The 16695-nt window shown below is 43.7% G+C and overlaps 1 protein-coding gene across 4 annotated transcripts in view; it reads left to right on the top strand.

The window, feature by feature from the left end:
- EVC2 (EvC ciliary complex subunit 2) overlaps window positions 1-3403 on the top strand; it is a 129451-nt gene extending 126048 nt beyond the window's left edge. For all 4 annotated transcript variants that reach the window (XM_023638367.2, XM_023638370.2, XM_070262725.1 and 1 more), the window contains 2 exons: window positions 709-810; window positions 2730-3403. In XM_023638367.2, the coding sequence (XP_023494135.2) occupies window positions 709-810; window positions 2730-3000 (373 nt within the window). In that variant the 3' untranslated portion in view covers window positions 3001-3403. The remainder of the gene's footprint in view (window positions 1-708; window positions 811-2729) is intronic.
- Window positions 3404-16695: the final 13292 nt, after the last annotated feature.

Here is a 16695-nt window from a genome sequence, read left to right as displayed (position 1 = left end):
AGAGTGTGAGTTTGGCCAGAGCCGGGCACAGACAGGATTCTGCATCCCACACTGTCCTTTACTGACTTGGCTTGAGGCCAAGGCCTACAAACATCTCCCTCCTCTCCTTCTCCTGTGCAGCACTCTGCAATGTCCCTTCTCCTCCAGTGGAGAATCATGCTCCCGCACATGGCACATGGCGTTGGGGCTCCTTGCCCACCCTCCACTGTGCCTTTTCAACTTTCTCATTCATATGTTTATAAAACACTTACTGAGCTCCTGGTCCGTCCGCTGTCTCAGGCACGAGTGGCTGTGGCAGAGTAACAGAGACAGGGTCCTCTCGTATGGAGCGTGCACTCCAGTGGGGGATGGACAACACAGAAGCGGAGGCACGGAGCCCACTGCTTCACAAATGCCCATGCGCTCCATGCCAAGACGCAGCTCAAGTGTCCCACACCCAGGCCGCCTTCCTCTGTCTGCCTGACGTCACCTGTTACCTGTCTGTGACCCCTGGATTGGGGACCCCTTGAGGGCAGAAAGTGTGTCTCAACCAGGCCAGAGAAGGTGCTTGATCAGTGTATGTTGAATGAGTGAATGAATGAATGGTGAAAACTCTCCGAGTTTCTGGTGTCAGCCAAAGGTCATATTGGGGGTGGAGCTTGTTAGGCATGGATCACTTAAAGATTCTATTCTTTTTGAAAATAGAAGACACTCCCTTCTTGCTTTTAGGAAACACCAGGGCTGGTGGCAAGCCTTAGAAAGCAAACTGCGAGGAGAACTGACAAGCAGAGGACTGGAGAAGATGCTCTGGGCTCACGCAAGGAAGGAGAGGTAACGATGGACGTTCACTCAGGTGGGCTGGGGAGGAGGTCAGCCAAGCGCCTGTGAGAGGGATGGGGAGGCGGAGGGGACCCAGAAGGGCGGGGCTACTGCAGACGTACCAACATTCCTTCCCCAGAGACCAGTCTTTATCCCCTGGGGGCTTAGTTCGGAGCTGAAGATAAGCCTCTAGCTATCAGTGGGAGAATGTTCTCCTATCATTTATCAGCATTTTAATTACGGTGTTTATTTTAACTAGTGGCTGTTTTTAAATGGGGTGTCCTTGGGAGGAGAATAATTCCTGATGGCCATTTGGACTTTCTAGTTTACAAACCCTTTCCCATCTGTTGCCCTGAGCCTCCAGCCTTCCAGAAAGTAGGAACGATAAAATTGGAGCTTGGGGAGGTCCGAGGAAGAAGCCCCCAGCCTGCAGCTGGTCTCTGGTGGCCATGGGATTTGGGACCATCTAACTCACCCCTTATTTCCCTTGACTTCCAGGCCAGGCTTGTTCACTCTATCAAGATCCTTTGTCCCTTAGCTGTGGTCACTGCGCACCTGCAGCGCAGAGGAACGTTAGGGGCAGAGTGGTTTCAGATTGCTACAAACAGTGACCAGTGTCTCCAGTGTTTCCCACTGGAGAAGATTTGGAGAAAGAGTAACAGTGGGTAGATTGGTAACAGGTTGAAATGTGATATCCGAAGTGTGCTCTGGACACAGTGCACGTCCAACAGAAGAGTCAAACCCGAGTCCCACCCCATCCGTGGTTTCTCAGAGCTGAGGGGAAGGTGCTGAGACCAACCTTGTTGAACTGTCCATGATAACCATCTGGGAGCTGCTGGTAATAGGCTGGATGTCAGAATTTAGTCCCAGAGAACTTAGGTCAGGATACTGAGCCCAAACCAAGGAAAGGAAATCCAAGCTGTATAAACGTAGAGCGCTCCGCTAAGGAACAGAAGCCAGTTGCTCAAGATGAGAATGGGAGAGCAAAGGCGTCCTAGGCTGCGTTAATAGACGCGGGGAGAGCAGAGATCAGGAGCACTGGTCCCGCCGTCCTGGGTCTCTGTACTAGCCCTGGCTCTGCCTAGAGGCCCTGTGGATGGATGGTACAAAGAGAAGAGGTGCGTGAACCAGAAAAAGCTGCCTTTGAGTCCTTGCTGAGATTCGTACTAGCCGCAAGGGCAGGAGTTATGGTGATGGCAGTGGCACCTCATCTGCTAGATCTTTTCAGGAAGGGCCAACGAGCCTGCCAGGGACTTCCAGTAGGTGGACCATGGCCTGTGGTCCATGATGTGGCCTCGTCCTGTGTTGCTTGGGCAGAGAGAACCCTGTGGCTCTCATGTTGTATAGGGCTCCCAAAGGGAGTCACTGCATTATCAAGAGCAGCCCGGATTCAGGGGCTGGACCACTCATGGACGGGATTCCAGCAGTCCCTTTACAGGACATTCCTGAAGAGTGGCACTCTGTTCTATTTCAAACACAGTTTGCCCACCTTCTAGCAGTTGCTTTGTTATCGGGTTCCATCAGCGTCTTTTAGTGTGAGGCCCACAGGCAATGGTGTCCTGGTAACTGTTTCCCAATTGGCTGGTGGGGAGAGGGACAGGAGCTTTGGTTTGTAGCCCTTGCCGGTTTCCGTGGTGTGAATGCTCCAGCGTGGCTCATTTCAAGCCAACAGTGTGTTGACAACAGGTTCACAGAACTCCTGAAAACTTAATAGTCACGAGAGAGTGAGAGTTGTCTGCAGCATGCCCCTGCCACAGGCCTCAGCTAATTTCAGGGACAGCCTGGTGATCAAAGCACAAAACCGTTTTCTAAAATGATACCTGATTGGGGACCTAGGGACCCAAAGGGAGTTCTTCCAGAGAACTCTGTCAGGATGCTCAGGAGGGTCAGTTCTCAGACAGGTCGAATCTGATCTTCTGTTCTCTCTTCAGCATATTAAAGAAGACGTGTCCCCCTCTCAGGGAGAGGATGACGTTCTCTGGAAAAGGAAGCTGGCCACACCTGTCGCTGGAGTCCGTCGGTGAACTGGCCCCAGTGCCTGTCGTCGGCGCGGACACCATTGACCTACTGGACACAGGCGAAAAGATCTTTATATTCAGAAACCCCAAGGAGCCGGAGATCTCACTGCACTTTGCTCCCAGGAAGAAGAAGAAGAACTTTCTGAACGCCAAAAAGGCCTCCTGGGCCTTGGGCCTGGACTAGCCCGAAGGCAGCCCCAGGGAGAGTCTGAGGACAGAAAGGTGTCTTTCCTCCTGCCCACCTGTGTGTGTTTGTGTGTAACGTTAACTTGCAGATAGAAATTGCAGAAGCCACGGACACCCCAACGCCCCCTCGACTGTCGGGATGCATCTGGGCTCATGAATTTCCAGATGGCCCACTCTCTGCCGCGTCGTGAGGAATGTGAGACACAGACCAGCCCGTGAACACTCAGACCTGCCTCGAGTGGGTCTGGAGGAGACCCCGGCCCCCAGGTCACGTCCCTGTACCAGCTGGCTGTGTTACAGTCTGTGGTTGCAGGCGAGGCCCTCTGCTCTTACATTTTGTGTTTGTAACATATTCTGTTTCTATCAAGGGAACTTTTGAAAATAAATGCATTTTACACAAAGCTCTTCTCAATCGGACTCATTCCTCCTTTGTGTAGGAATATTGATTTCTCGTTCCTTCTTGTGTTTCGGCTGCATGTTGTCAACGAAAATAATCCATAACCAATTTATAAATGAGAATTTGGGTGAGTTTATTCTGAGCTAAAATGTGAGGACCATGGCCTGGGGCCTTTCTTCCCGAAGGAAGGAAGGGCACCAAAGAAGTGGGGTGCACAGAGTGTTTATATACCCCCAAAGAGGATGTTTCACATATGATTGAAATGTCCTTTTACAATAGTCGTGAGACTGCTCTGTGGGCACAGCGATTGGTGGACACAGCAGGTAAGTCTGCTGTCTCGGTGGACACAGGCAGGTCTGTTGTCTCGAGCTGGGTGGTCACTGGTGAGCTGGGTGGTCAAAGGCAAGCACAGAAATCAGTTCCTAGCCTAAGGAAAGATGCTAATCCCTAAGGAAATGCCAATGTTGGGGGAAGTTGCACCTTTATCTTAAGGGCATTTGTTCTTGCCATAGGAGATGTTTAAAGTGGATATACAATGCATGCTCAACGGCCACGGTCAGGCCCTTTTGGAAAAAACAAAGTCAGGCAGAATTAGGTTTATACCAAATGGCTTCCTCATATACTCCAATATATCCTATTGGTTGCAGTTTCTATTTGTGAATGTTGTGGTGTTCAATAGAGATTTGCCCTCCATCGTTCCAGTGGCCAGAAAATGTGCCAGCCACTGGGGTATACCTTCTCCGGCTGAGAGTTATGGTTTCTTCTTACAGATGAGGAAATTCAGAGGCTTAAGAAGGAGAGGTGATTGCAAGATCATAAAGCCAATAAGTAGCAAAATCCGATTCACACTGTCCTCGGCCCCATGCCCGTGTCCTTTCCCCTGGACTCCATCAGTGGACCCACAAAGCCTCACTCGTTTACCGACAGACAAGCTGCACACACGTCCTGGGGTTTCACAGGTGCCTCTATGCCCTCACCCTTCACTCCTCACAGCAGCAGTCGAGCCAATGAGTCTCACTGGGGCTGGACCCCATCGCTGTCTGAGCTTTTCGAGAGCCAGGCAAAGAATACAATCGCAGTGGGTCTTTCCTGAGGGGAGGACATGATTGGAAGGGGATCCATCACCAGCAAGGGGAAGACAAAGGATCCTGATGAAGCGTCTGTTACATGAGCCTCGCCGCTAGCCCCTTCCAGCTGCTGTGAGCCAGCTGTTATCCTCGCTGATGCCCCAGCAAGGTGGGTATCACTTCTCCCATTTCACAGCCAGGGAGCTGAGCCTCAGAGAGTTGAAGTAACTTGCCTGCCATCACACTTCCTATAAGGGCAGAATTCTTTGAACCCGGATCTCCTAACTTTAAAACCCTATCTGCCGTGAGACATCTCATTTCCACTGGCGACCTGAAGAGCAAGTCTTCTTTGCAGTTTCCCATCAGCGTGCAGCAGCATGGCGCACGGGGACCTTTGCTGCGGGCTGCACTTCTTTCCTAACAGCTGCCAGTTGGCCATATTGTTGCATTAGCGGATATGCACAGGTGAGCAGTTCAGATGCAGGAGAGAAGGGGTGATGGGCCAGCTTTCCCATCAGAAGGCCCTGTGGGCAGAGAGGGGAAGAGAAAGAGCGGCTAGTAGAGTGGAACATGCCTGATCTTCAGTGTAAAGTGACTTGAGTCAAATCTTGCTCTGCTACTTGTGAGCTGTGTGTCCTTGGGCAAGTTGCCTGACTCTTCTGAATTTCAATTTTTTCATCAACAAAATGATGATGAGAGGCCCTTATTGTGAGGATTAGATGAAATTGGACCTGTAAAGTGCTTGATGGTGTGGACCTGCCATATCTATGTCCTTCTCTACCCCTTGAAGGTGACCCCTCTGCCTTTCTATTAATTTCCTGCTTCTACAAGAGCTCTGCCAGAATTATGCCTGGTTGAAAGCAGACTGCACACAAGGATTTCAAAAAATAGCTCAAAATTATGGGCTGATTGAAGAGGCTATTAGCAACAACAGGAGGTGCCCAAGCTATTCGAAATGGAGGATTTGAACCTAATAACTCCCTGTGTTAGTAGATAGAGAAAGACTAACTAGTGAGTTACTTTCTTTAAACTCACTGCCCAGGAAACAAGAACATGAGTTGGGGAAAGCCTGTGCTTCTGGATTCAGGTAAATATGGTTTAATTCCTGGCTTGACAACTTTTGAACAAGTCACCTGACCACTCAGAACCTCAGTCTCCTCATCTATAAAGCAGAGGCCCTAATACCTACCTTAGAGTAAGGGAGTCATAAAGAGTGAAGATATTGGATATTATGGCCACAGTATGGCCTTTGATGCCTGTTACCACTGTAGGTGGAGATAGTGACCTTTCTAGAAGGGCTGTACTGGCCACAACACATGGAAGCCAGCTCAGGAGAGAGAAGCTCCAGGGAACTTGAACTGAGAAGACTTGAGCTCAAGTTTGGGTTCCATTACTTACAAGCTGGGCAAAGTTGAGAATATTGCTAAACCTCTCTGAGGCTCAGCTTCTCGTGGATTCTGTCTTCTGAGAGTTCAGTCTAGTTGAGTTGACAGACACAAAAATAAATATTTGTTAAATGCAAGAGATAAAACGGATACGTGAAAATCATGCTGTGGGATTTGGGGAATGAGATCCAGCCTGATGGGAATATTGGGGAACAGATTTAGGCTCATGACCCCAAATGTTTATCTCTAGACTAGACTTCTGCTTGGGTTGCAGACACTTATGTCTGCAGCTTTCTAGACATCTCCTGGACCCGTCACAGATGCCTCAGCCTCAGCATGTCCAACCCTAAACTCATCAGCTTCCTGTAAAACCCATTTTACTCTGGCTGTCCCCTCTCTGACTGGATGGTACCAAGCCAGAAACTTACAAGTCGTCCTAGACACTTTCCTCTTTCTCAGCCCCCAAATATGATGACCAAATCCTGCTGATTGTACCACTGCATCAGCCTTCACATCTGTGTCCCCTGCCTCCCCCCACTCCCGCCCAGGCCGGTGTATCATTGCCTCTCCCCTGGATGGTGCCAGCAGCCTGCCTCTCTCCGGGCTGCCCCAGCCAGCTTGTTGCATGGTAGCCGTATCTGTCCAAGTCACTCCATTGCTGAAAGACCTCCAGAGACTTTTCATTGCCTGTGAGACCTCCCGAATTGTCCTCTGATTGCCTTCCTGGCTGTATCTACAGGAGAAGCCCCTCCTTTCCAAGGAGCCATGGAATGGCCCTGAGACACAAAGGCTAGCGGACCTGGCTTTGTCTCCTGGATCTGCCTTTACTGCGTGGCCCTACGGAAGCCCTCTTACTTTTGTGAACTTCTGTTTCCTCACCTGTTTTAAAGCATTGATGAAATGATACCTGTAATGATCCTGGCACAGGGAACACACAATAAATGTTAGCTATGATTATTGTCTTAGGAAGTTTTTAAACGGAGGAGTGACATGATCTGATTTGTTTTAGAAAGGTGACACTGAAGGCTTTGTGGAGGGTGGGCCAGAAGGAGAAACAGCCGCTTGGGCTTTTCCTTGTTTTCCATCCTCTTCATCAGGTAGAGAGTGAGGGGATCCGATTCTGCGACTGCCTTGTGTGCATCGTTGCTTCCCTGGCCCTCACTTGCCAAAAGCAGCAGCAACCGCTACACCACCACCACCGACACTGACGCCATTGCTCTTGCATGTGCCTTCTCTGGGTCGGCACATCACTTGAAGCTTTATCTAAATTTTGTCTAATCCTCAAAAGACCAGGCAAAGGAGATGCTGTTATTCTCATTTGACAGATGACAAGCTATGAAATGACTTCTTGTCAATGTACGTGGCAACCGCAATTACTCACCTGCCCACTGGTCCCCTTCCTCCCTAATTTCATAGCACCCCAACTTCACTTGGTGGTAATGTGCTCAGGGGAAGAGGGTCTCCCCCCCCACCCCACCCCAGGAGATGAAACACTGGTTCCCAAAGTCTCCCTACAGGCTGTGGGGTGATGCTAACAATCTCTGCCTTTTAACTGGGTGTTTAGACCATTATATTTAATGTATTGTTGATATAGTTGTATTTGCATTTCAATCCACCATATTGCTCTTTAGTTTTCTATTCTTTGATTTCTTTGTTCTCTTTTTCCTCCGTTCTTGCCTTTTTTGCATTAAGTGAGTATCTTTGATGATTCAGTTTTATCCTCTCTGTTGGATCATTATCATATGTCCTTATCTTAGAGACTGCCCTAGGGTTTACAGTATACATTTTTTACTTATCATACTCCACCTTCAAATACTATTTTCTACCTTCACATGTCGGGTAAGAATCTTGCAACAATATACTTCACTTCCCTTTTCCATTCTTTCTGCTATTGTTAACCATATTTTGCTCCTATTTGTGTCAAACTCCCACATACACTGATATTATTTTACTTTTAATATGAAGTTACCTTTTAAAGAGATTTAAAATGAGGAAAATATATGTTATGCTTATGCAAATATTTACAACTTCTGGTGCTTTTTTGTTTTTATGTGGATCCATATTTCCATCTCGAATCATTTTCCTCCTCATAAAGAATGTCTCATAATATTTCTTCTGGTGCAAGTTTGCTGGTGATGAATTTTCTCACCCTTTGTGTCAAAAGTCTCTTTATTGCCTTCATTTTTGAAAGATATTTTTACTGAGTATAGAATTCTAGGCTTACAGTGTTTTAAATTTTCTCTTTCACTGCTTTAAAGATGTCACTGTCTTATGGCTCGCACTCTTTCTGATGAAGTGTTGTATTGGTTTAATTTTCCTCTCTCTACATATGTATTTTTTCTCTGGCTGTTTTTAAATTTTTGTGAAAAAGCAGCCATTTTCTTTATCAGGGGTTTTCAACGACTTGACCACAGTTGCCCTTTGTGTGTTTTTCTGCTTGGTATTTGTTAAATTTTTTTGTTCTGTGTAGTTTTCATCAAATTTTAGAAAATTTTTGGTCCTTATATATATCTTTAGATAATCTTTTTGCTCCACTTTCTCTTTTGGGAACTCCAATTACGCCCATGTTAGTCTGCCTAATATTGTCCCAGGGGTCACTGATGCACTGTTCATTTTTTTCATTCGTTGTTTCTCACTATAGTTTGTTTTGGATACCTTCTCTTGCCGTATCTTCAAGCTTATTGATATTTCCTTTCACAGTGTCTCTTCTGCAGTGTTTAATCTGCTCTCAATCCCATCTAATATTATTTTCCATTACTAATATTGTATTTTTCACCTCTAGAAGCTTCATTTGATTCTTTTTTAAAAAAATAAACTTTACTTTTTGTTTTTATTTTTTATTTTTTTTTATTTTTTGGTGAGGAAGATTAGCCCTGAGCTAATATCTGTGCCAATCTTTCTCTATTTTGGACATGGGACACCACCACAGCATGGCTCGATAAGTGGTGTGTAGGTCCGTGCTGAGGATCTGAATTGCAAACCCCGGGCCACCAAAGGAGAGCATGTGAACTTAAACACTATGCCACTAGGCCAGCCCCTAAACTTTACATTTTACAACAGTTTAGATATAAGAAAAAAATTGCAATGGTAGTACAGTGATTTCCTATATCCCTGAACCAAGTTTTCCCTATTATTAATGACTTACATTAGTATGATACTAATTGTTATCATTAATAAGCCAGTACTGATACTTCATTTTTAACTATTCCATACTTTATTCAGATTTACTTAGTTTTCACCTAACATCCTTCTCTTGTTCTAGGATCCCATCAAGTATATGACATTCCTTTAGTCATTCTCTCTCTTTAAGCTCCTCTTGGCTGTGGCAGTTTCTGAGATTTTCCTTATTTTTGATGACCTTGACAGTTTTGAGGAGCATTGGTGAGGTATTTTGTAGAATTTTCCTCTATTGGAATTTTCCTGATGTTCTCGTCACGATTAGACTTGGGTTATGGGTTTCTGAGAGGAAGCCCACAGAGGTGAAGTGCCATTCTCATCACATGATATCGAGGAGAGATGCCATCAACTTGGCTTATCACTGTTGGTGTTGCCCTTGCTGGCCTGGCTGAGGGGCTGATGGTCAGATCCTCCTCTGTAACGTTCCTGTGCTCCCCTCTTCCACACTGTACCCTTGGGAAGAAGGTCGCTGTGCACAGCCTCACGCAGGGAGTGGACAGTGTGCTCTTGGAAGGTGGAGAGTCTAAATTATTGGGAGTTCTTCTTCGTGGGAGATTTGTCTCTTCTCCCTCATTTATTTGTTTATTGGAATATTTACGTATAGCAATATGGACTCATGATATTTATCTTATACTTTGGGTTGTAATCCAATACTACTTTATTTATTTCATTGCCACATTGTTCCAGGTTTGGCCACGGGGAGCTCTTTCAGTTGGCCCCTGCGTCCCTTTGACGTACCCTCATCATTTGGCTGGTTTTGTTTACCTGTTTATTTGTTTGTTTTTGGAGCAATTCATTATTTTCTGGGACTACAAGGTGCTCCAGGCTTATCTTGTAGACTAACTGCCCCAGTCTTAGAATCAGCCATTCTTCCAAGGAGCCCTGCATGAGAAACCAAGATCTGGGTGCCTGGTGTGCTCATTGCTACCGGAGTGTCCTTGCTTCTAGACTCTCCCAGCTGACAGCGAGGGGTATATGGGTGCTTTCTAACACTTCTATCTTCACACATCTATAGGTATTTCTATATATGACCATCTGGACCAATATTAAGCTAACCATGAGTTCATACTGATGCCTCCAACTGTAATCCATCACCACATGGATCATTCCATCGTCTGTGTACTTATCTTTAAACTCCCGCTACACAGTATGAAACCTACCACCTGCCATCCATTTACATCATTGTTCGATTCCAGTATATGTGTATTGCACTGTCAGAATTTTGTGCATCCTATCCCTGTGGGGAACACCTTAACTAGAGAACACTGTGTGTGAACAGTTTCTTTTGCCAAAGTTTTACAGAATCCACTCATTTCCACGATTACTTAGGTCAGCACCTTTTCCCTGCACCCCTTTCAGTGAGATCGTTTCCTGTATTGGTAATACAGGTAGATGCTCTTGCTACAGACTGCGTTCCTTCCTGGGATCCCCCAACCTCTTAAATGATTTTTTATAATTTGCGTACATTAAAGTTCTCTCTTTCTGCTGTAAAGTTCTATAGGGTCTTTCAAATGCATTATGTCATGTATCCACCATTATGTCACCGTACAGAATAGGCTCACCACCAAGATGAGCTTCCCTATTCAACCCTCTCCCAAGTCATACCCGTGGCAACCACTGATTTCTATAGTTTTGCTTTTTCCAGAATGCCATGTAACTGGGTTCATCTAGTACGTAGCATTTTTAGGCTGGCTTCTTTCACTTAGCAGTATGCATGTACTGTTGATGTGTGTCTTTTGTGGCATGATAACTCATGATGGCTCATTTCTTTTTATCATTGACTAATATTCCATTGCATGAATGTGCCACAATTTATCTGTTCACCTACTGCAGGACAGCTAGGTTGCTTCCACTGTTTGACAGTTATAAATCAAGCTGCTATGAACATTCTCACGCAAGACTTTGTGTGGACATAAGTTTTCAAGACAGTTGGGTGACTACCAAGGAGTGCAATTGCTAGATCATATGGTAAGACTTTCTTTAGCTTTGTAAGAAACTGCCATACTGTCTGCCAAAGTGGCTGTACCATTTTGCGTTCCTGCTTGCAATGAATGAGAGTTCCTGTGGTGCCACAGCCTTGTCAGCCTTTGATATGGTCAGAGTTTTTCATTCTAGCCATTCTAATAGGCGTGTAATGGAATGTTGGTGTTTTAGTTTATGATTCTCTAATTGACAGACAACGTTGAGCATCTTTTCATATGCTTATTTGCCATATGTATATCTTCTTTCGTGAGGTGTCTATTCAGATCTTTTGCCTGTTTTTAATTGGTTGTTTGTTTTCTCATTGTTGAGTTTTAAGAGTTCTTTGTATATACTGGATACAAGTTTTTTTTTAAATTAGATATGTGTTTTTCAAAGATTTTACCTCAGTCCGAGGCTTATGTTTTTATTCTTTTAACAGTGTCTTTCATAAAGCAGAAATTTTTAAGTTTTTAATTTTAATCAACTCCAACTTAGCAGTTTTCTGTTTCATGGATCATGCTTTTGATGTTATATTTAAAACATTGTCCCCAAACTTAATGACACTTAGTTTTTCTCCTGTTTTCTTCCAAAATTTTTATAGTTTTGTATTTTACATTTAGATCTATGATATGCTTTGAGTTAATTTCTATGAAAGGTGTAAGGTCAGTGTCTAGATTCCTTTTTGAGTATGTGGATGTCCAGTTGTTACGCATCATTTGTTGAAAAGACCATCCTTTCTCCATTGAATATCTTTGCTACGTTGTAAAATTTCAGTTAACTGTATTTGTGTGGGCCTATTTTCTGGATCTCTGTTCTGTTCCATTGATCTATGTGTGTATTCTTTCACCAGTACTGTCTGTCCTGATTACTGTAGCTTCATAGGAAGCCTTGAAATCAGGTATTATGAGTCCTCCAACTTTGTTCTTCTTTTTAGTATTGTGTTGGCTATTCTTAGGTCTCTTGCCTTACCTTATAAACTTTAGAACCATTTTGGCAATATCCATAAAGTAGCTTTCTGAGATTTTTATGGGAATATCATTGACTACGTAGATCCCCTTGGAAACAACTGACATCTTAATACTGAGTCTTCCCATCCATGAGCATGCAATACTTCTCCATTTATTTAGATCTTCTTTGATTTCTTTCATCAGTTTTGCAATTTTCTCCATAGAGATTCTGTGCATATTTTGTTAGATTTATACTTAAATACTTCTCTTTTTTGGTGCTATTGTAAATGGTATTTTTAAATGTTCAAGTTCAAATTGTTTACTGCTGGTATATCGGAAGGCAATTAGCTTTTGTATATTAACTTTGCATCCTGCAAACTTGCTGGACTTGCTTATCAGTTCCAGAAGATTTTTGGTCCATTCTTTGGGATTTTCTACATAGCCAATCATGTCATCTGTAAACAGATAGTTTTATTGCTCTCTTCCCAGTATGTATGTCTTTTATTTTCTTTTCCTTGTCTTACTGAAATCGCTAAGCCTTCCAGCAGTCTGTTGAACAGGCGTGGTGAAGGCAAGGATGCCCTTGCCTATTTACAATGTTAAGAGAGAAGGGCCAAGATTCTCACCATTAAATATGATTTTAGCTGTAGGTTTTTTCTAAATGTTCTTTATCAAGTTGAGTAAGTTCCCCTGTATTCCTAGTGTTGAGAATTTTTACCATGAATAGGTGTTGGATTTTGCCAAATGCTTTTACTCCATCAATAGATGTATGATGGTATGATTTTTTTTTTCCTTTAGCCTTTTGGTGAGGTGGATTACATTAATTGCTTTTCAGTCTGGGACCAGCCTTACATATCTGGAATAAATCCTACTTCTTCATGGTGTATAATTCTTATATTGCATTATTGGATTTGACTTGCAGGTGTTGTGTTGAGGATTTTTGTGTTTTTTGGGAGATGTTGGTTGGTAGCTCTCCTTTCTTGTAATATCTTTATCTGGTGTTGGTATTAAGGTAATGCTGGTCTCATAGAATGATTCAGGAAGCATGTCCTCTGCTTCTATTATCTGGAAGAGATGGCAGAGAATTGGTACCACTTCTTCCTTAAATGCTCAGTAGAATTCACCAGTGAGTCCATCTGGGCCTGGTGCTTTCTGTTTTGGAAAGTTATTAATTATTAACTCAATTACTTTAAGAGATATAGGTCTACTTATATTATCTTTCTCTCCTTGTGTGAGTTTTGGTAGTGTGTGTCTTCCAAGGAATTGGTCCATTTCATCTAAGTTATCAAACGTGCGAGCATAAAGTTTTGGAAAATATTCCTTCGTTATCCTTTTAAGATCCATAAGAACAGTAGTGATGACCATTCTTCCATTTCTGATACTGATAATGAGCTCTCGCTCTCTCTCTCTCTCTCTCTTTCTCTTCCTTGGTTAACCAGCTACCTGGGTATCAATTTTATTGACCTTTCCCAAGAGCCAATTTTATGTTTTCTTGATTTTATCTATTGTTGTCATCTTTTCAATTTCTGCTGAATTTTTAGTATTTCTTTTCTTCTATTTAAACTTAAATTGCAGGGGACTTACCTCTAATTTCTTTTTTTCCAGAAGCAACTACTTTCAATTGTTTAACTATTTCTTATGACATTAACGTTTACATTTTAAAGAACATACTGCAACTTGTCAGTGCTGTATTATTCATAATATATATTGACTTCCTCTTATAGACGAGGATTTAGCTCTCTTAGATGCACACACGCATCCTTCCTCTCCAGTTGTCTAATGCAATTAAAGCACAATTTTTAACTAAATAGTCAGCATTTACATTTAGCTAAATATTCAGCATTTATTATTAAATTTTAACAAATTTTACTTGAAGCTAAGCCATGTGCATTTTAATTACTTTCTGTTTCCCCTAGAGTTAATAATTAGCTTGTATTGTAGTTATGCTAAAAAAAAAAAAAAGACCCCTTATCTTTTGGAGAAACATACTGAAATATTTATGGGAGAAATGATGTGATGTCTGGGATTTGCTTCAAGATAATATGAAGGGGTTTCAGGCCATGATAGGGTAACAGAACCTGGACGTAAACTTCCAACGTAAGCAACTACAGAACTGGCCAAAATGTAGGAAAGAACTATTTTCAGACATTGAGCAACAGGCAGCAAAGGACTGTAGTATCTGAAGGAAGGGCAATAAATGAAGGGAGCCCTACAGCCGCCCTGGCCTAGTGCCCGGAGGCAGGTAAGGCTGCAGATCAGGGAGGGGAAACCCCCGCAGAGCCAGCCAGCCCGACGAGATGAGAGAGAATGGAATTCAGGGAGACTGAGACGACTGGAATTTATGCGTCCCACTGTGGAGAGTGTGGGGACCTGGAATTGGCCACCCCAAGATATGTCTCTTTGGCATCAGGATTATTTGAGGCTGATTGCTTTTGATAAACTGGGACAGGGAAGGAGGCTCTGAGGAATGGAACTTGCCCTTTGTTAGGACACGTTTACATTTGTAAGGTAAATCTCTATCTGTAAAGGTGCCTCCCTCGCTGTACCAGGAAGAAGAAAGGAGATGACCTTCTCTCTAAAGACTCTTAATCAATACCAAAGGCAAGGACTTAAAATCTGCATTTTATTGTGCTAGTCTGGTAACCTCCTGTAACTGACTTCCCTCCCCCTCCCAACGTTGGCATTTCTTAAGGATTAAGCATCTTTCCTTAGGCTAGGAACTGATTGCTGCACTCACCTGTGACCGCCCAGCTCCAGACATAGACTTGCCTCCTGCTACGCCCTCTGAGACAGCAGACCACTACCTGCTGTGTCCATCAAGCGCTGTGCCAACAGGGCAATCTTGTGACTATTGTGGGAGGGACATTTCAATCACACGTGAAACACCCTGTTTGGGGGTATATAACCACTATGTGCACCCCACTTCTTCGGTGCCCTTCCTTCCTTCGGGAAGAAAGGCCCCGGGCCGTGGTTCCTCATAAAGCTTTGTTTAATTTTCTCTTGCTATTCTGTCTCATGTGAATTTAATTCATTCTCCGGCCAGACGAACCCACATTTGGGGAGAGGAAATGTCCTCCTCCCCTACAAGAGGAAGGAAAGAGAGCACTAGATGTGGGCAGAAGGGCCCCCTCAAGTCTTTGTCTGGGTCCTGAGCTGGGCAGACAGGAGGGGAAACTGTCAGGGGGTAGGAAGAGCCACCAGGAAGGAGTAGTTTCAAACAATTCCAAAGCCACCAAGGACTGGGAATATTTTGCATGCCTGCAGCCAGAGTGTGGCGCACCAGCTAGTCCTCTGATAGATGTTGTTTTGGTAACAGGAATAAATTAACTGCCCTGGACTCACCATCACAAAGCTTAAAAGCAATTCTCAACAAATCTTTGGAGACAGAGAGTAGATTAGTGGTTGCCTGGGGGAATGGGGGTGGGTAGGAGCATGGGTGATTATGGGGAGTGATTGCTAATTGGTACATTTTGGGGGCAATGAAAACTTGCCAAATTAGATTATAGTTATGATTGCATAACTCTGTAAATATACTAAAAACACAGTGAACTGTATACTTAAGTGAGTGAATTTTATGGCGTGTAAATTATCTCAATAAAGCTGTTAAAAAGACGAGAAAGAAGGAAGCACAAACAACCTAAACCTATCCCAAGTGACTTAACAGCTAAAAAAAAGTCCAAAGACCCTTAAAGGAATATAAGAAAATCCAGTGCCCAATAAAGTAAAATTACTAATGTTTGACATCCAATCAAAAGTTACCAGGCATGCAGAGAAGCAAGAATATAGGATCCATAAGCATGAAAAGAATCGATCAACAGAAACTGACCCAGAAATAAGAGACATGAGACAATTAGCAGATGAGGACATTCAATCAGCTCGTGTATATTCCCCCATATGCTCAAAATGAAGGAGAAAGTATGAACATGAGGAGGAGGGAAATGGAAGATACAGAAAGCGATCAGACCACTTCTGGTTTCAGCTCTGACATGTAAAGAGCTTAGAAGTCAGCATTTCTGTCTCTCCAACAAGAAAAAAGCTGAACAAACTGAAAATCAATGACTTTTCTTGGACCCATCAGAGAACTGAAGTCACAGGGCAAACTACATGTACGCCCTGGAATCTGGAGGGACAGGCCAACCCTGAGTCACAGCCAAGCCTCAGGCGGGTTCTCAGTAGAGGGATGGAGACAGACACACCATTCATGCCAACACTAATCAAAAGAAATGGGAGACATGCAACTGGAAACAAACCAGACTTCAGAGCAAAGGAAATCATCGTGGGTAAAGAGGGCATTACGTAATGATAAACGTGCCAATTCTCCAGGAAGCATAACAATCCTAACTCTGTTTGCACCTAGCAACAGTGTCAAAATGCATGAGGCAAAAAGTGACAGAACTGCAAAGAGAAATAGACCAACCCACTATTCGGCACATCTTTTTCAGTCCCCGATGGATCAAGCAGACAATCAGTTGATCAGAAAAGTACTATCAATCAACTTGATCTAACTGGCAGTCATAGGATACTCTACCAACGATAGCAGAATACACATGCTCAAGTTCACATGCAAAATTCACCAAGATAGACCACATTCAGGGCCCTAGAACACAACTCAGCAAATTTAAAAGAATAGAAACCATACAAGTGTTATCAGACAACAGTGTAATTAAACTAGAAACCAAAAACAGAGAGAGAGCTGGAAAATCCCACAAATATTTGATATTAAACAGCACACTTCTGAGGAGCGTGGGTCGAAAAGAA

Source organism: Equus caballus, chromosome 3 (assembly GCF_041296265.1).
Source record: "Equus caballus isolate H_3958 breed thoroughbred chromosome 3, TB-T2T, whole genome shotgun sequence".
Lineage (NCBI taxonomy): Eukaryota > Metazoa > Chordata > Mammalia > Perissodactyla > Equidae > Equus > Equus caballus.
The sequence above is the reverse complement of the archived record's forward strand: the minus strand, read 5'-3'. Positions and strand labels throughout refer to the sequence as shown.